The sequence below is a fragment of the Paramisgurnus dabryanus genome, chromosome 20 (genome assembly GCF_030506205.2).
Source record: "Paramisgurnus dabryanus chromosome 20, PD_genome_1.1, whole genome shotgun sequence".
In the NCBI taxonomy this organism is placed as follows: Eukaryota; Metazoa; Chordata; class Actinopteri; order Cypriniformes; family Cobitidae; genus Paramisgurnus; species Paramisgurnus dabryanus.
The window spans coordinates 13,959,539-13,980,498 of NC_133356.1; the positions used below are offsets into that span (position 1 = coordinate 13,959,539).

General features: G+C 37.9%; 1 protein-coding gene across 2 annotated transcripts; it reads left to right on the forward strand.

The window, feature by feature from the left end:
* The first annotated feature begins 7,199 nt into the window (after nt 1–7,199).
* On the forward strand, nt 7,200–20,831 carry c20h10orf71 (chromosome 20 C10orf71 homolog). Of its 2 annotated transcripts, XM_073812801.1 has the most exons (3): nt 7,200–7,692; nt 9,378–15,498; nt 15,655–20,831. In XM_073812801.1, the coding sequence occupies exons 2-3, from the start codon at nt 9,492–9,494 to the stop codon at nt 20,139–20,141; spliced, it is 10,494 nt and encodes a 3,497-aa protein (XP_073668902.1). In that variant the 5' UTR covers nt 7,200–7,692; nt 9,378–9,491; the 3' UTR covers nt 20,142–20,831. The 2 variants fall into 2 exon arrangements, with proteins under 2 accessions (XP_073668902.1, XP_065152027.1); XM_065295955.1 differs by having other exon boundaries at nt 9,378–20,831.
* Nucleotides 20,832–20,960: the final 129 nt, after the last annotated feature.

The window sequence follows — 20,960 nt, forward strand, 5'->3', positions numbered from 1 at the left end:
TCATTACATAATTTGGGAGCCACTGCTGTAAAAGAGCGATCACCTCTGGTCTTCAATCTGGTCCTGGGCACAATCAATCGAAGCTGATCCCCAGACCTCAGTGACCTTGACGGGGTATAACTATGAATGAGTTCCGAAATATACTGAGGTGCCAATCCATTCAATGACTTAAAAACAAACATTAAAATCTTAAATTGTATTCTAAAATACACAGGAAGCCAGTGCAGTGAAGCCAAAATGGGAGTAATATGTTCTTGTGGGATCCTGTTAACATACGAGCAGCTGCATTTTGGACTAACTGTAGGCGTGAAAGAGAAGTTTGATTCACGCCAATGTAAAGTGCATTACAGTAGTCCAAACGTGTCGAAATAAAAGCATGAATCACTTGTTCAAAAGTTTTAAAAGATAAAACAGGTTTAATTTTCGCTAAAAGCCTCAACTGATAAAAAACTAGATTTAACCACCATATTTATCTGCTTATTTTTAGCTCATACAGTATATTTTTTCTAATATTAATAACGTTTGAAGTTGCTGTAAACAAATGCCACAATTTACATTTTTAGGTGATCTACACTATAAAAAAAAAATCTTTGTTGCACTTTAAATTTTTAACTATAATCAACTTAAATTTACAATTAATTTCAACTTTCTTGATTAGTAAAGGAGCTGCTATAAATTAAAATATTAAAGTTAAATTAGCTTAGGCTGTTTTAACTTTATTTTTATAATTTATAGGAACTTTTCACTAGTCAAAAAAGTTGAAATTAATTGTCAAATTGATTAGACTTAAAAAACTAAGTGCAACAAGGAACTTTTACCGTGTATTTTTTAAAACATAAAATTAAAAAGTTGGCATAACTTAAAAAAATTACTTCAATTGGTAACACCTAAAAAAAATTTTTCAACTTATATTTTTAAGTGAAAAATATTTTAAGTGAATAATTTAATTTGAAAAAACTTAACATTTTTAGATGTTAGTTGAAGTAAATCTTTAAGTTAAGCCAACTTTTTACTTTTTACAGTGTAGTTAATAGTCCACCGTCTCTCTGTTCAGTAGTGATATGAATCACATACTGCCCGTTCACTCTTATAGCGGTTTGAAGCATAATGGTTTATTGGATAGAGTAATGTGCTGAGCTAGTGGGTTCTCTGACTGAGGGCTGCTGCCAAAAGGAGTTGTATTACACAATGTGCTTATATATAGACACAGACTATAGAACTAGCACACAGCGTAACACATGCCGTGCCAGTCCAGCACTCGAGCTTTTGTCTGTAACTTTGCACTGCTTGGAAACTTTTTTGTTGTTTTGTTTAAAGATGTAGTTAGTACATTTAGAAATGCTAGTATCATTCAGAAAAAGAAGTAGTAGTACTGTAAAATGCAATACATTAAATACATAATATGGTGCTGTGCTATTCTAAACATTGCCAATTTTATAATTTTTTTAAAGTAATTCTCATTTTTTTCTTTGCAAAGCTCTCATTTTTCTTATTAAGCAGTTAATCAGGCCAGAGAAACTCAATTCATTGTATAATAATTTTATGTCCCATTCATTCCTGCTATCAGGACTCTACACTGACTCCATGTGGCTACAGCACAGATGCCAACATGCTCTCCACTGGATTGAATCATTTGATAACTATGCATATGCAAATATGAGATCCATTATATTTATTAATGAAGAAATGTGTTTGTGTTGGTTCATGTTGTTAGCAGTCTAGAAGCTTATATTTTGGATGACGTCTGTATTCATGTTTGTATACAAAGACTCAGTCACGCATGATATATGTGTAACAGGTACAGTGTCTCTGTATGTGCGTTATCATGTATTTCACCTTTAGCGTTACAGTACACTGGTATGTAGATAACCTAAGACGCACTGATCCTTTTACTTATTCAATTACATTTTAAGACATAGGCCACCCGCAGATCCGACTCCTGCAGCGAAATCATGCATTTCATATCAGCGTAGATTAAAAGAGCTCATGGAGAGAAGCTCTTAGTCAATCAGTAAGTGGCTTGTTAATGTAATACACCAGTCAGCGGGAGAGACAGCACAGTAACACAGGCATCAAATCAACCAATACTTTCAATCCAGACGACCCCAAAATACCATGGTCTCATTGGGGGGGGGTCTTGTTGCTCAACTGTGCAAAGTTCAACAGTGCAAAGGTCATGGGTTCGATCCACAGGGAAAACACATACTGATAAAAAATGTATGCACTGTAAGCCACGTGGGATAAAACGTCTGCCAGATGCATATTTGAAAAGCTCCGATGCAGAACCCTCTAAGTGCGTCTGACATGTTTTTTTTTTTTAAATAAGCATCTTAATGATTCTGCCAACAAACCAGTATTTCTGAATGACCTGAGGGTGGGATTTGAAGTAAAAGTATTTGATGAGCGTATAATACATATCGAGAGCATTCCGTTTATATCATTATATAATTTAAGATGGGGGTGGTGTTTAGCGGCTTGTAATGATGTAAAATACAGTCTAAATGGCTGCATAGTTTTTGGTATAAAAAGTTTTATTTTGTAAGAAAAACTATGTTTTTATTAAAAAAAGGAATTATAAAGACAACAAGTTCTAATATTAAATAATTGAGGTTTTGCTATTGCATTAAAAAATCAAAACAAACGATTTAAATAATATTTGGAAAATATGTACTTTGTATTAAGTTAATAACATCTTTTCCACCCAGTGTTTATTCTCAACCCGATTTTAGAACATTCGAGAAACATTTTTAATCAATTAAAACATATTAAAATAACATAATAACCTATTTTTAATGTTCAGATGGAACACCCTGGGTGTCCACGGACCCCGCTATGAAAATCGCTGTGTTAGTCTCTCTACCATAGAGGCCACTGGTCAGTGAGGGGTACAGTAAGGCACTTGACCACGATCCACAGATGCACTTAAAGTTAAGAATCAGGGGAAATCAAAGCAAACGCTCTCTCATATCTCTGGTATATGTACAATCTCGAGGGGGCTCTTGTTAAATTCATTTGGGCCACTTACAAAGCAACAAAGCAAAGACACCCTTCCATTAAATCACTTGCTCAGTTTGTTTGTTTATTGGCTTTGCCATCAGGGCAAATTATTCTCAGTTAATTGGTTTTATAATTATACCGTTAGATATGCGGAGGAGCAGCATTGTGGCACTTTAAAAAAGACCCAGCATGAAAATTGGACTATTTAATGACCTAGATTATTTACATATAATAGCCTGTTGACTTTCCCCAGCCTCACACTATTAACCGGTATCAGTAAACTGTAACGTAAATTTCTGGCAATAAAGCTATTCAGAAGGATTGAGAAATCGTCATCAATTTTAGCAATTTGAACCACTAACATTGACCCAATGAATAATTTTTTTAAATCCTTATAATATGAATTAAATAAAATATTATAGACTGTAAAAATGTGTCACTACAAATTCATCACGTTTCCTTCTCTTCTAAATGCGCTGTGTACTAGGAGATCTATTGACATTTTAATTCCAATGACTGTTGAGTTTTAATAAAAAGAGACAATGCAAGCCCCTCAGGAGGGAGTCATTTAGCTCGAGCTTCATTCAGATGGGGGCGGTGCCTGATTAAGTCACAGACCAGCTAATATCCCTGACACAATCAACATCCAAGACCATTACAGTCATCATAAGAAGTCCTGGCATTTTGTAAATGAGCCGGGGAGCGGTGACATAACTCTAATATTTGATAGCTTAAATACTCTCAGTTCCACTGTGATAATTATACAGATGATACAGACACACATTTGCCTCTGCAGCAGCAAACACAACACGAAGAAGTGAAGCCTGTCTGCACACTGTCTCTAAAATAAAAATCTTAACACATTTAATGATATTCTAAAAAAAAAAATTATTAGATTTTTAAGCAATGGTCAAAAATTGACCCTTTAGCTTTCATTGGGGCAGTACCTTTTAAAAAAATCCTGATGGGGCGGTTTCCCGTAAAGGGTTTAGGCTAATTCAGGACTAGGCCTTATTTATATTAGGTCATTTAAGAAGTTTTTACAAACATACCTTACAAAAAAAAAACATTACAGGTGTGCATATTGAGACAAAAAAATGTCACCAATATAAGGTAAGATTAGCCAGGACAAGATGTTTTAAAATCAAAGCAACTAAAACTTGCATTTTAGTCTGGGACTACAATAAGCCTTGTCTGGGAAACCAACCCAAAAATGTACACATGTATACATTTGGTGCCATTATGTTACCTTGAGTTACTAATATGCAACCTTTGGTGCCATATGTACATCTGAGAAACGTATATGAACTCTTTAGGTGCAAAGGTGTACTTTCGTAATAATAAATGTTTTCAAAAAAATACCCTCTCTTTCTACCATTGTACAGACAAATGGTACCTTCCAAATTAACATCATTGGTTCAAACAGTATTCCTTTGTTGGGCTGGCCCAGCACAATCTCTCTGCAGTTCATACCCATCTTAAAACACCTTTAACTTTTGAGCACAATCTTTTTTTTTGACCCCATTTAGTAACGTTGTTTTTAAAGCACCACACTGTTTTGGAGAAACAAACCAAAAACTGTGAAGTAAATCTAGAAATGAACAGTGGCAGCCCGTGACTGCTCTTCCGAGGGGCGCAAATTCAAAATATGTGTACAGAGTGTCATGTGTGTTGCTCGTGTTTTCAAAATATGTGTTTGTTGCGTCTTTATGAGATTGCTACACATCAGGGAGGAAACCTAAACCAATAATTCCTGCTGCTCACGCGTCTTTTATGATAAAAGAGAGGCTCACGTTCACAAAATAAACCAAGACACTCCCTTAACAGTAAACTTTGATTACGCATGAGATCATGTGTGTGTGTGTGGGGCAAAAGCGAGCATCTCTTTTATCATAAACCCTTCTGCACCAGGCACGTATTTTGACAAGACACGTGATGCACATAGGATCACTCGACGCGTTGAACACATATTTTGAAATTACGAACCACACACATGACTGACTATGTTGTGATGAACTTCGCATCGAGCGTCCTCAAAAAAAAAGAAGTCACCGGCCGCCACTGCAAATGACTAGGGCTCTCTCTATATAAAAGTGGAATTTAACAAGATCTGATGCTATTTACAAATTCTTGATAAAAGCTTGATTATTAGATTATAATTATAGAGATATGATGATAAGACCATAATAATAAATAGTATTTCAACATTCTAGAAGTGCAGTGGTCTTGGCAATAACAATTTAGCATTTGCCACTGTGTAGCAATAAACCAAGAGTGTATTAAAAGTGAACCGTTATCTGGTTCCTGATAAAGCATTAAGAAATATTTGACAACTAGAATATCTGTAATTGCAGTATGAACCCATAAATGTCAGGAGGAGTGATTCACAGAGGGAATTACCAGTGCTTGGAAGAAACCATTCTGGCCTGTTATAGGGTTTAGCATCTAACAGATATCTTAAGAGCAGCCACAGATATGTAATCAGAGCTTTTACAAGAGTGCAGTATCTCTCTCGCCACCCAGCTTTTTGGAGACCCCTCAACCCTTAACCACACATGGTAGAGTGGATGTAACAATATTTGCTAACATTGCCACATATGTAGCCTATGTGGGTGATTGTTGCAAAATTAGACTTCATGAAATATTTTGATAAAAAAAGTAAATGCAAAGTAAGAGTAAATAAGAAGCATACAGTTACAAACATCTCTTCATGTACTATTTTGCACATGATTTCAAATGACATCATACAAACCAATTTCATGGTTTTTTCCACATTTAAGGGGAAAATTGTCATTACCGCAACGTGTCGATGGCTGGATTTGGGTTCTTTGACATGGAAATATTTACAAAAAAAATCTAAAAAATAAAAACCTTCAGTGCATGTTATACTATAAACATTTACAGTAAAGAAACATGTGGTATTTGGTGATCATTGGTAAATGTAGAGACAATAATAAGGAATATAAATGTATCTAAGAAAAATGTTCTCATCCTCCGCAACAATTTTTAATCATTGTTTAAGCCCTCAAGGAACTAAAATTTAAAAAAAATAGTTGGAAGGGATATAATTTGACTGACACTCAAGATGTCCAGGTTCTTATTTTTTCTCTCCAGATAAAAAGTGAAATTTTGTTTGCCATAGTACCTAGACAACTTTTTAGTTCTCATTACCGAAACATGAGTTTGTAAATGCATATATTTAATGTAATATCATGTTGCGGTAATGATCATTTTTGATAATGATAATATAAAAAAAGCAAATATTAATATATGAAATATTTTTTAAATCCTCTAAAAATAATGGTTATAATTAGTTCAGACCTTAATCTTATATGTGCAGAAAAAAAATTCTGATGCTGGACACCTTCTAAATCTGGATTTCGTGAAAATCACCCCCATACATTATTTTAATAAATAATTACTAATATACACTCGAAAATTTTGTAAAATATGAACAAAATCAACAGTTGGGTTAAATTAACCTAAAAATTTCCATATTTGACCCAGCCATGGGTTTAAACAACCTTGCTTTTTTTTAGAATAGGAAATGAATAGAATAGGTAATGAACAGTGGGTTGCTTTGCTCAATATCAATCATGTGCTGTAAACTACAGCTGGGAGTCTTATGGTAAGGCAGAGGTCAGGCTGCCTGGAGGGTGAGCGAGGGTCTAATAGCTCTGACAGAAGCTTAGCAACAGAGCTCTAAAGTGGAGAGAGGGCGGCCCTACCACATTTGTGAGTGTCCATCACCTTTACACACCACGCTCTCTGCTGCAGCCAAGACTCCTGGGAAAGAGCTCAATGCACCCATGTCCTATTATAGCATTGCATGGCTGCAAAGTTAAGACTGGCGTGATACACATCAGGGAGGAAACCTAAAAAAAAAATGCAATGACTGTAAGAAGAGCCTTTTCATTTTTTTAATGCACATCTGATTTAGATAATTGCTAACAGAGATTGTGCTGTAAATTAAAAAACCTCAGAATATTTTAATAACAGACACATACAGTAGATGCAGGAACAAGCCTGGATTCATAAGTTTTCATATATAGCACATCATTACAATTTTGTGAGGAATACACTGGATGCAAAATAGTAAATAGACATTATTAACTCTTGAAATCCCATTGAGTGTTTAGATGTCAGCTGTTGACAAGGCTCAGGAATGTCTCATCGAAAAGAAGTTGTGAAGCAACAAGCTATTTTTACTCTCTGGGCACATGTTCATCTGGTTAGATACCTGCTATCCACCACAACAACTCCACAAGAGTGTATACTTTATGCCACAAATGTCTGGTCTTTTTGATAAATCCTCTATAAGCATCGGTGGTCCTCAATAGTAACTTACCCTTGTGGCACACCACACAGGAATTAGTTGGCTTGTTTGTTTTGTTTTTTCTTCAGCCGGACATTTGACACCACACGGTTATTTCGAACCGTGAGCTGTCTCTGCTCGATGCCGAAGCGTTTCTGCTTCTGAATTCATGATGCTTTAAACGCGCCGGGGCCTTTGCACACTTCTGCTTTTTGTCAACTACAAGGAGGGCCCGCAAAGTGCTGTTGCAAACAAAAGAGGGATAAAATATTTTTTTGCAGCTGTTCACCACATATAGTATGCTACGGATATGGAATGGCTTCATTCTGAAGCATGAGAAATATTTTCTCCGCTAAAAAAATGAGATATAAGAGCAAAAGGTAAGAAAATGAGACACTTGCTGTGTTTATAAACTTGATGCTCTTGCTATTTTTATAAATATTAAGTTGTCGTTTAGCTAAAACGTTATATAATTATATAAATTATATAAAATCATTATATAAAAATGGTAATGCATTGTTTATTTAAATAGACTATGATGTTTATAGAAATGAGATTCAACAGCATTTAATTTTTTGAATTTATCATTATTGATGGACATGAATACCATAGTCCAAAATAAAAAGAGTTCAGTTTCTATTGCACAGAAGCGATGATGACTTTAAAGTTTTTTACTATCTAATAAAGTATATGATATTCAAAGTTTCACCTAAATACTTTGTACTTTCAGTGTGTGGAAGTAGCTTCAATGGTAAGATGAGAGTCCCAGTTGGGTTAAGCATGAGCAGGGACAGGAATAAAACATTATGTAAACTATGCAAATCACACCCAGACAAATGCCTTATTTTACTTCAGTCCAAAAAGAAAAATTAACATTAATAAATTGTATTAAATGATTTATGATAAAACAGCAAAATCTGTCTACTGTATCTTTCGATTGTAAAAAGATTTTAAACAGCTTATTTTGTGCACCCTCCAATCACATTTAGTTTAAAATAAGTGATGCTTAGAATTAGAGCTGTGCAATTAATCCTTTTTGTTTTTTAAATTCAATTTTTGATTCAAACTTTTTTTAAAACAAGATAATCGAGGTAAAATAATTATTGTGCAATTAAAATATAAATTATGTGCTGCTGGGCCGATGTGTTTGTAAGGCAATTCGAAGGCACCATTGCTTAAACACGTGTAGCCTATTGCAACACTTACTTAATAAAAAGGTTAAATAAACACATGACCATAATCGAGCAGCCCTACTTATAATACATTTGAATGCATCAATACAGTCCACCAAAGATATTTTCTTTAAAATATGTAGCATGCTTCACAGCATCAGTGATTTAATTTTACTAGTATGTTTAAAACTTCAATCACAATTATGCAGTTGAGGTTGCATGTGTATAGATCTAATGCGTTTACAGTAAAACACATTTGAACAAGAAACAATTTATAAACCAACTTAACCGTATGCAATAGATGACAGTATAAATACAATCTGGGCCACATGCAGGTAATTCTAGTGGGAAACATTTTAGCATGTAAAGCAAGGGGAATGGAAAGTGTCTTCTCTAAATATATTTCATGTGATAAGACTCTTCAGTATATAAGGAAAAGGTGTGTCTCGCAAATGATCAAATTTAAAGGTTAAAGACCTCCAGGCAAAGACTCACATCTTTTTTCATTTACATTTGGCAGATGCTTTAATCTAAAAGGATTTACAGTGCATTAAAAGCTACAGGATACACTTTATCAGTGTGTGTGTGTTTCTTGGGTAATGCAATGCTGTACCACTGAGCTATACAGGAGCACTGGATATAATTGTTTGAACCCTTGCTGGGTCAAATATAAATATTCCAAAGAAGACACCCATTCACAAAAATCACAAAATATTTTTCCTAGTTTTATGCTTTTGGCTACCAATAAGAATGCAGTACTCTTAGATCCATTTAGTAAATGATTTCATATAAAAAGCTTAACTATGTAATCCCCCAAACATGTGCTTAAAATGTATAGAAAGTTCGGAGACTCTGTTTGGGTTGCTTAACTGACCCCTCTGCTTCTCTTGCAGGAAAGGAAAGCCTTTTAATCACCTTTTGGAAGGTGAACCACATAAATGCAAGACACTGTGCGTCAGCCATCTCAGAGACTGACAGGGACAGCTGTGCCCTGTCCATGAGAGCGAATGCTTGAAATGAGCTCCCTGGAAAAGCTCCATACAGGACGAGGAAGCATGCAGGGTCACGGCAGATTCTCGGATGGCTTTAGTGACTGCGGCGGCAGCTTTATGGACGACACGGACAGAGAAGTGAGCAACCTCACCGATCGTGCCTTCAGGAGCCTGTGCATCGGAGAAGAGGCCATATACAATGACACTGAATTCTCTTCTCCTACGGAACGCCATAAGGCTTTCGGAGAGGAACAGCAGCAGAAGACGGAAAGTTCATACGGCGTTGGGGAGGTGGGAGCACAGTCTGAGACGGCCTCGACATTCCAACATTCCTATGTGGATGTAACCCATCAGGAGCAGGTGTTTAAAGCGGGAAGTTTGTCTTATACAAACAATGGCTCGAAGGAGGTGACGTGGCAGCAGGGCAGAAGTGCATCAAGGGTTTCCTCTCTAATCAAAGCCTTTAGTTCTGGAGAGTGTTACCAGGATAGAGGGGCATATGATGTTATAATGGCAAAGGATAATTTTAGAGACCCCGGGCATGAATCGTGGGACAAATCAGCTCTGTTAAACATTCATAGAGACCTTTCCGAGTTCTCCTCAGGATACCATCAGAATTTTATGTCAGGCCCATTTCAGACTTACAGAAATCATTTTTATACATCAGATGTGGCCGCTGCCGTTGCCCAGATGGACACAGCGGTCATGATGAAATCTTCGCAAAGTAAGTTCAAAGCACTGAACTCTACAAACAGTTTTTTCCACAGCGAATTCAGTCCCTTCCAGCTATGGGAGGACTACAACAGGTTCCCATTTGAAAGCACAAAAACGCCAGGTTTTATGTCAGCGAACGAAATCCCTAGGTGGTACGATTCTCCCATGTACAAAGAGCTAAAGGACACCCACACAATTCCAAACTACTCCCTGTGCGAAAGCAGGCGCTTCAGTCAGGACGTCATCCAAAGTCAGCGCTCCAGGTCCACGGTCATGCAAAAAGCTTACGCCGTCGAGAAAAGGTGCGAATCTGAGACGGCCTCAAACTGTCCGCCCTGGAAGAAAAGTAATAACTTTGTTAAGAACAAACTTCCGAGCAACCGACCCTCCACGGTCTCACCGACTAATGAGAAAACATGTAGGCCAGATTCTAGTTTGTTTGGTAACACCAAAGTTACACAAGAGTTTCAACACAAAGTTGAGAAAGTTGTTGACAGCGCCCAGCCTAGCAATGTGACACCATTTAACATCACTCAGCTTCTCACACCAGTGATTCACAATAGACAAGAAACAGAAACGTCTGAAATCCAGCAGACTCCACACACTCCCTCCCTTTCGGATTGTTCCCCTCAGGGTGAAGCTGACCCGAAATCTCTGTCTGATGCGAAACTTCTGCGTGACAGTTACAAAACCAAAGCTTCAAGTTTGCTCTTCAACCTTAAAGACAATCGAAAACGAGTCAAAAGCACATACAGTCCCACTAAATTTAAAGGTTTGGAGGTAACAGATCGAAACAAGCAGCCCTCCAAGTTGGAAGGACGTGAATCCAGATTTTCAGATCTTCTATCCCCAGAAACAGCTCAGGAGAGTTTTATAGAAATAGACCCATGGACTTCCAAAAACCAAATCCAAGAGCACAGCATAGCCCCCTTCACCCCTAAAAATCATGTCGGTGATAATTTGACTTTAACTTCCCCTCAAATTCCGAATGGAGCTCGTAATTACAACTTCCACCATGGAAGTTCACAAGGTCACTTTCTCAGCCCAGATCTGCTGACTAACACAGAAAGTACTCAGCGTGAGCTCTCATCACACAACCTTTCAACACAGGATAAAAGCTCGGTGACTTCAGAAGGTCAATTAAAAGACCTCAGCAGTACTGTTAGTCCTACTAGACCAGAAATAGCAAAGACTCACTTACCAGCACATCAAACATCAGAGCAGAGATTTGGTTCGAGTCAAAATGATCCAAAACAAAGACAGGACTATGTGAGGGAAACACATTTGGAGTACAACCAAAATGAAGCTGTTAAAGAAAGAAGTCTGTGGGACCAGACTGGTTCTGTAAATTCCACAGACAGGGAAACTTTAACTATCAATGGCAGATGTGAAGCAGAGCCGTTTAAGGGAGAAACAGCATCACAGATTCAAACGGACAAACAAAAAGCCATTGCCAAGCAGTACTCGCCATCTACAAACAATAGTTTTTCTATTCGAAAGGAAACTTACATGCAAAAAGTGAATGAAGATATAAAACTGGGTCGACTTGCAAAGGAAGAAGACCCAACATTCAGGAAAACCTACAGTGATACACCTGTGGTACACGACAACCAATTAAACACATTTTCAAAGGACAACTACCAAAATAAAGCATCATCTCCACCAAAGGAAGGGCAAGCCTATAGGGGTTTACAAAAATACACCGTCAAGAACGATCTTGTAGAGATGCTGCATTCAGAAAGAGATTCACGTGCGTCTTCTAAAAGAAAACCAACACAAAAGACATCTGAACAGAGAGCTCTGTATGCACCTTCAGATGAGAATAAAGATCCAAATGTTTCTTATCAGCAATACAGGTATGAGGCAAACAAACAGTGGCGCATGACATCAGGAAACGAAGATAAGCATATTAAAGACAATGCATGGACATTAGAGAAAACAGCAGAGATGCTGGAACATAATGGTACCAAGGATAACATTTCCAGTAGGTTGTCAAGTGCGCAGCAAAACATGCTACAAAAAACAATGGTGAGCCAAAAAGAGTTGCATGCAAATTCTGCTTCACAGGATAAAGTTTCAGTAAACAAAATCTCAGATCAAAATACTAGTGTACCATCTAGAAAAGAAGACCGATTCTGCATCAATGATATTCTTGCCATAAGAGATAATGAGCATGCAAATAGTATAAAGGAGAAGAACGTTTCTGTTGGTGATCTGGCAAGATCTGAAAATCCACAAAATCTAATAAAAAATGACACAGCTGAGCAGAAACCAAACATAACCGGGGCAATTAAAGAGCAAGAGGCTCAGGGCTACAAAGTACCAGACTATAGCCCAGCAGCTGGATATCTGAAAAAAGATCTTAATAACGTAAACGAAGGCCTGGCAAATATTAACATGGACAGAAAAGACAAACTGATGTGCAAAAACAATGACAGAGTTGCAACAGGAGCACTTGCTTACAAGGAAAGAGGCCAAAGCAAACAAGAAATACTGACATCTAAATTGACAGCACAAGCTCAGAAGGAAATATTAGCAATTAAAGAAAAGGGTTTTGGAAAACGAGGCATTTTTGCAAGAAATACAACAAAACAGAGTATGAGTATTAGCAGTGAAACAGTGCATGATGGTCAAGAGGGTCATACTGCGAAGAAAGAAAAAGAAATCACAGCAGATAGGCTAAAACATTTGTTTCGGGATATCACTTATTCGAGTGTAACCCAACATAAAGAAGTTATTAAAACACACAATGATCATCCGGCATATGGATCTCCCCCATCAAGGGAACAGCAATCCATGGAATCTCAAGAAGCCATTCCGACTGTAGCTTCGGATAAGAAAAGTTTGGCTACAGAAAGGCAGAGGGACTCTTTAAAGCATGACAGACGTCCGGCTGGTGATGAAGAGACATCAAAAGAAGCATTTATAAGAAATGAACAAGTGAAAAATATTAAAACCTACCAGCCAGCCAGAATCACAGAAGACACACAAATAGGTAGGATAGGCTTAATAGATATCAATCCTAAGGAGCAGCTAGCAGCCACATCACCCTTTGAGGCAAAGTTAAATAGACATTTGACACCATCAGTCAAGACAGAGAACTACACATCCCATAATCCACCTGCACTCCATTCTGAAAATCAAACGATGCAGACTGAAAAGAGAAATCGTCAAGCTCAATATAAATACTCTGAACAAGTTGTGACTGAACCTAAAGATATCTTTACTATCAAAAAGGATGACAAGTCTCCGGCTAAAAGCATTGAAGATCAAAAAGTGAACAGTGGTTTGAATCAAACCTCTCAAAAGAGCACTGATGAGCAACAGGACATTTTGGGATTGGACAGATATGTACCCAAAGTTGAAAAATCTACTGTACATCATAACAGTGGGCTTACTGCTGCAGTAGAGCAGTCTAAAAATGAACCTATTAAAAATAGCTGTGGGATTAAAGTTAGTCAAATGACATCCTCATCAAATGACATGATGGTTCAAAATGGAAATCCACCTGCTAAACTTCTAACCGAATCTGCCAAATCGCAGCTTACCGTTAAACCTCAAACCAATACAATGAATCCAGATGAAGAGCAGTTTAAAAATAGAAACTATATGCATAGTTCTGGACTCAATCCAGGTATGAAAGCAACATCATCAGTGGAGACTACTGAAAACAACACCGTAACAACAAATGACCTGGTCTTACCAAAAACAAAAGATCTAGAAACTCTAGAAAGTTTGGTTAAAGATGCAGAAGCAGCAATAAGCAAGAATAATACAACAAGCATAAATGATGTAAAACAAAATAAAATTTCTCCAGTAAAGGCTGTGGAAACTGCACCTGCAGACAAATTGTTGGTGAGTCAGTCAGAATCAGAAACAAATAAGAAATCACTGAAACAAATGCCATCAGATGATGCAAATGAAAGCCTCCATAAGAAGGAAAATGCAAAGGAACTTCGAGAAAGTGCCAGCGACACATATAAAGAAGACCTACTAAGACCAATAGGAACTGCATATAAAGACGAGAATCCTGAGTCGGTGAAAGAGTCTCAAAAAGTGACACCTGAAAACACAATAAGTAATCTCCATAAAGTAGCCAAAGATTCGACAGAAGTAAACACTTCCATCCAACATACAGTTTCGACTGGGGAGGAAACAACTCAAAAGGATAATACAGACCTGGTTTCCATGCAGAATGTGGATTTCACAGAAAATGACTCACATACTGAAGAGGAGCCTGCAGAAGAACCCATGATATTCAATATTTTTGTGTCAAGCAAAACAGAAAACCCTTCAAATGATGAACCTATGATATTTACCATATGTGTGTCAAGTACAATTTACAGTGATGAGCAACAAAATCCAGTACAAGAAGAAGATAAAAGTTCTGCTAAAACTGAGATATGTGTGATAAAAGTTGATAGCATTGAAAAAGATCAAGATGGAAATAAGAGTATTGATCATAGAAAGACTGAACTGTCATCAAACATTAATGCAGAAAAAGAAACCATGGTTAGAAACTCTGAGCAACCTGCGCAAACATCTATGGAAAACCAAGATAAACCGAATGAGGGCATGGATAAACACTGTAAACCAACTGAGATAGAGAATATCAGTACATCTAATGAGAACCTCATGGCGAAATATGAACTTCCTGACAGAAATCACAGTCATCTCAACAGATCTCTGGAATCAAAAGAGAAAAGCTCAGATGATATAAACACACAAATACATGCAGAAGAGTTAAGAAAAACATCAGATCAGCAAGCGTCCCTCAGAGAAACACAACTTTTAAAGAAGAATGACATTGAAATTAAGCAGCAAGCAAACAGTCCAGTAAAAGAACAACATTGTGATATCCCTTCAATAACTGTCCTGTCCAAAATGTCTGAAAAGCAACAGATTACAGAAAACGACAAATTGAAGCTAGCTACTTGTTCAAGAAATGACACTCTAATACCAAAAGATGCAAAAAATGGTGAAAAACAAGATCACGACACTGAGAATATTGAAGCAATGAAGCAAAGCAGGAGAACTGGTGATAGTCAGTTAAAGGATAAGAAAGTTGAAGAACAAGTGAGAAACACAGAGAAAGTACAAAGATTGAGAAAGACAGAAAACATTACTGACGATGTCTCTACTAGAAAGTCCCCATTGAAAATTGAAGATGTGTCCTTGACAGCTAAGGAACCTGCAGCCACTAGTGATTCAACAAAAACAGCAACGACTGCTGAGGTTTTAAAGACATCTATTTCTAATGCAACTGTGGCAAAGCACACATTCAACACCAAACTGACTGAAACTACAGGTATCAGGCAGACATTGTCTCATGTCAAAGATACATTTCTGGTCCAAAATACCACCACAAAAGATCAGAAAACCGAGTATGCAAAACAAGATGATTGTACGGGGACTGTGCAAAGACACTCTGTTTCAGCCATAACCAGACAGAGTGAAAATACAGGTACTGGGCAGGCATTGTCTCATGCCACTAAGAAACCTCAAAAGGTAGACAATGGAGACAAAAGGTCAGATACATTTCTTGTCCAAAATACTATCACAAAAGATCAGAAAATTGAGTATGCGAAACAAGATGATTGTACTGGGACTGTGCAAAGACACTCTGTCTCAGCCAAAACCAAGCAGAGTGAAACTACAGGTACTGGGCAGACATTGTCTCATGCCACTAAGAAACCTCAAAAGGTGGACTGTGAAGACAAAAGGTCAGATGCATTTCTGGTCCAAAATAATACCTCAAAAGATCAGAAAACCGACTATGCAAAACAAGATTATTGTAAGGGGACTGTGCAAAAATACCCTGTCTCAGCCAAAACCAAGCAGAGTGAAACTACAGGCACTGGGCAGACATTGTCTCATGCCACTAAGAAACCTCAAAGGTTAGACAATGAAGACAAAAGTTCAGATACATTTCTGGTCCAAAATAATACCTCAAAAGATCAGAAAACCGACTATGCAAAACAAGATGATGGTACGGGGACTGTGCAAAGACACTCAGTCTCAGCCACAACAAAGCAGAGTGAAACTACAGGAACTGGGCAGACATTGTCTCAGGCCACTAAGAAACCTCAAAAGGCAGACAATGAAGACAAAAGGTCAGATGCATTTCTTGTCCAAAATAATAACTCAAAAGATCAGATAGCGGAGTATGCAAAACAAGATGATTGTACGGGGACTGTGCAAAGACACTCTGTCTCAGCCACAACAAAGCAGACTGAAACTACAGGTACTGGGCAGACATTGTCTCATGCCACTAAGAAACCTCAATGGGTAGATAACGAAGACAAAAGGTCAGATACATTTCTGTTCCAAAATAATAACTCAAAAGATCAGATAGCGGAGTATGCAAAACAAGATGATTGTACGGGGACTGTGCAAAGACACTCTGTCTCAGCCACAACAAAGCAGACTGAAACTACAGGTACTGGGCAGACATTGTCTTATGCCACTAAGAAACCTCAAAAGGTAGACAACGAAGACAAAAGGTCAGATGCATTTCTGGTCCAAAATAATACCTCAAATGATCGGAAAACCGACTATGCAAAACAAGATTATTCTACTGGGACCGTGCAAAGACACTCTGTCTCAGCCACAGCAAAGCAGAGTGAAAATACAGGTACTGGGCAGACATTGTCTCAGGCCACTAAGAAACCTCAAAAGGTAGACAATGAAGACAAAAGGTCAGATGAATTTCTGATTCAAAATACTATTACAAAAGATCAGAAAATCGACTCTGCAAAACAAGATTATTGTGTGGGGACTGTGCAAAGACGCTCTGTTTCTGCCAAAACCAAGCAGAGTGAAACTACAAGTACTGGGCAGACATTATCTCATGCCACTAAGAAACCTTATAAGGTAGACAATGAAGACAAAAGGTCAGATACATTTCTGGTCCAAAATATTATCACAAAAGATCAGAACATTGAGTATGCAAAACAAAATGATTGTACGGGGACTGTGCAAAGACAGTCTGTTTCAGCCAAAGATGCACAAGTCCTGCAAAACCTCATAAAGGGAGATTTGGAGGAGAAAAAGACAAAGCCAGACAAGAATCAAGCTGGATTTAACACACATAATGAAATTACAAACAGGATGAAGATGGTTTCAAAAAATGGGGCTAGCACACATGTTAACAATTATTTGGGAAAAGGGAGTATTATTGGGGAGGATGTGTGTGCTGTTGTAAAACGCGACCAGACTTCTTTTGAAGTTCCAAATATTCACTTAAAGGACATAAGATTGCCTACAAATAAAGTGTCATCAAAACAAGAACTTATCGAAGACCACAAAAAGAAAGAAAGTCAGAGGGAAACGAGGGAAGGTGTTGTGACTGAAAATATGGGTAATAAAGACTTTACAAAGCAAAGAAATTTACAAGTAAATAGCCTTATAGCTCAAAATATATGGATGGATAATATGAAAGAAACAGGTGAAAGGACCCCCAAACAAAAAGATTATTTAGGAAAAGAAATCACACCGCCTAAGAAGGATAGTCAGAGGCGAATGTCACCTCTTCTAAAACAGGAAGCAGTTCAGAAGCAAGAGAGAAAAAACAGTGATAAAATACAGAAAGAGGACTCTGGTATACTACGTCCAAGTGGACATTTAAACAATGATGGTAATTTGAAGGTTAATGAAAACAGAAGCAGCTTCAGAGAGAAGAAAGAGAGAAATAGTGAGACTATTACAGACCAGCATCAGTTAGGAAAAGGTATTTTGGAACCAAAAGGAAATGTAAGTTATGCTAGTCAGCAGGACAACAAGAGTGATGTTATACCATCCAAACCAGAGGCTGCACAGAAGAACAAGAAGGTAACTAGACCAGAAATATCAGCTTTAGCAGACTACGCTAGACTGAGAGTTATCTCAGTTGAGAATGATACAAAGGAGACTGATATACTACCCAAAATTGACTTTTACTACAGTCATGACCATTCAGTTAGAGGACTTCCCCAAAACGCACATGGAAATGTGTCTTTCTTGGACCCGGTTGGAGAATTTAAAGGAGAGGCTCATTCAGTTGAAAGGGAGAAAGGTAAAAATCCCAAACCATTGCAATTTCTACAAAGGGACAAAGAGACATTTTCACCACAAAATCGCTCCAATTCCAGCTTTTTTTCTGCTCAACCAAAACTGACAGATAAAGAATCAAACACCAAACCAAGTTTCATGGAAGAAACAAACAGGGAAGTACATCACAAAATTTCCCAGTCCAAGAATCTCCATGCTGAAAACCATTTAGCATTGCAAGCTGAAGCTAGAAGTGGTCATTTTAGATCAAGACAAGTCGATCATGAAAAGGCTACTGAAAATGTTCCTCATTCTGTAAGACAAAAATCCCCCTTGCCACTCCAAGCTGTTTCTGCTACAGTAAAAACAGAGCAGAACCCAATAAATACAATATCACCAGCTAGGGAGGAAACAGAAGAACTACAATATTACACCGTGAATGCTCTTGACAGTGATGTAAAGCTTAAAGAAACACCTAAACCACCTCAAGACACCTCAAGATCTGAACCGCCTTCAAGCCTTGACAAGATAACCCACAACAAAGATGGGGCTCATAAATCCGAAGAAGAGATAAATGAAGACAGATCTTTTTTGCAGAGTCTGTTAGAATATGGGAAAGTTCAAATGACAGGACCACGATCGAACTCTTCTTCTCCAGCTATGGGAAAACCCACTATGTTCAAAGTGAAGGACAATACCATCAGAACTTCATCTGTGACCAAAACGGTCAAGCCATGCTTTCACAGGTCCTTCTCAGATGATTTCAGTATGGGCTCTCCAATGGAACACCTTAGTGGTTCCGAAAAAGGAGACGAGGAACATATTCAACCTGTTAACTCTCCGGTCATACATGAACCAGCCACCGCCTCCCAATGGCTTTCGAAATCAAGAGAGACACGACCCCAAAACATTTTGCCCTCAGCAGAATTTGCAGCAAAACAACTAAAGAGCCACCAGAGAAGCCAAAATCTGGAGGATGAAGATACTCGATGTGTGATGTCAGAAGATGTAGTTAATGTAAGGGCGCCCTACTCACCCAAGATTTTTAGAGAAATTCATAGAAACACCTACCAAAGGCCTGCCTCAGCCTGCTATGAAAGACCAGAGTCATCCTGTTACGAAAGGCCAGAGTCAGCTTGTAGCGATATCAGACCACTGGGTAAGCCGCCATCCGTGCCTCCTAAAACAGAAAAAGGTCTTCGACGAGCGCAAAGGCTTACTACAAGACGTATGAAAAAGGCAGAGAACAAGACAACACCTGAAAATCAAGAACAGTTGGCGCCCGAACCTATCAGAAATGTCTCCACTGTCCCCTCATCGTCATCACTGTCAAAACATCTACCAGTACAAGCCACGCCCCATCTTTCCCACTATAGCGCCGAGTCAAATTTTACAACACCTATGCACGGTATGGTGGCTCAACCTTTCACTATGACGCAAAGAAAGCTTTTGCAAGATCCAAACTCAGGGCAGTTTTTTATGGTGGACGTGCCGTTAGCAGTTAAGACAAAGACATTTTATGACCCAGAGACAGGGAAATACGTTCAGCTCAATATCCGCCCAAGGTCCCAGAGCGCCCACTCGCACCCAACGCCCGTAGAGGTGTTGAACGGTCCGTACATGTTGTATCCTGGATTTCTGCCAGTGCCTGCCTCTTCATTACCATCAATAAGGCCGTCATCCCAGCTGTCAGCACCAACTACAGTAACCGGTGACCAGTTTGACCCAGGTACTGATGTATGGAAACAGACTCAGCAAAAATACAGCATAAATTCAAGGGGACAGCCTGAATCTGCCTACAGGTCTTATGAGCACATTCGTGATCCGTCTTTGAATGCGCAAAACAACTTCGGTGGTAGTGAAAGACGTACCGATATTATAACTATGAGTGAATTAGAAGACTTTGCAATGGAGAGCGCGTGACTTGTCCAGGCGGTTTAGTGTAGTTAGGCAAGATACTGTTTGTACACATGACTGTATATCTAAGCTAATGAAATGTGACTTTTGAATAAGTTTTAAAAACTGTTTTTGATGTTTATGTAAGGCTTGCTGTTGGACTGACTGGCTGTTTTATAGCTGAGGTGTTTTATTGGAGGAGCAGCTAGGGCTATTTATTTTAAGAAAAAGTCTAGGAAAGAACTGTGAAGCATTCCATTTAATTATGTTATGTTGAAAATTATTTTGCAGTGTAATTGTTTATAATACAGTAAAGACTGTGCCCTCAGAAAACAGTAACTTGTTAACATTTCTAAAGCAACTTTTACTGTTGAATACTAATACAAGCCAGACAAATAAAAAAAAACTAAAGCATCATTACACCAAGACAAATGTTGAAGCTGTTAAGTTATTTTACTCAAAGTTAATGGCAAACAATATGCATGGAAATTGTGCAATATGAAAGTGTGTCAGGATTAACCCTTAAATTATTGCCTACTTCTCACTTGATGTGCTTTGGCATATTACATATTAAAAAGGGTGGTATTTACCTTGCTTTACCTTGCTATTGATGTATGAAACAATTACCTTATAGACAAATACTGCAATGTACTACTTTTACAGTCTTTCAGAAGCTCATTACATCATCTGGCTATTAAAGAAAGATATGAAATCAAAGTTTGTTGGCTGCTCTTTTTATAGGCTACACAGAACCATTAAAAAGTTAAAGGTATTATCTGATGTAACAAACTTCAAAATGAGACACAGGTACATCTGCTGTGCTTTTACATATGGATCTATTTGTGG

Coding starts and splice junctions, on each gene's coding strand:
- c20h10orf71 (XM_065295955.1), top strand. CDS start 9,492: ATGCTTGAAATGAGCTCCCTGGAAAAGCTCCATACAGGACGAGGAAGC.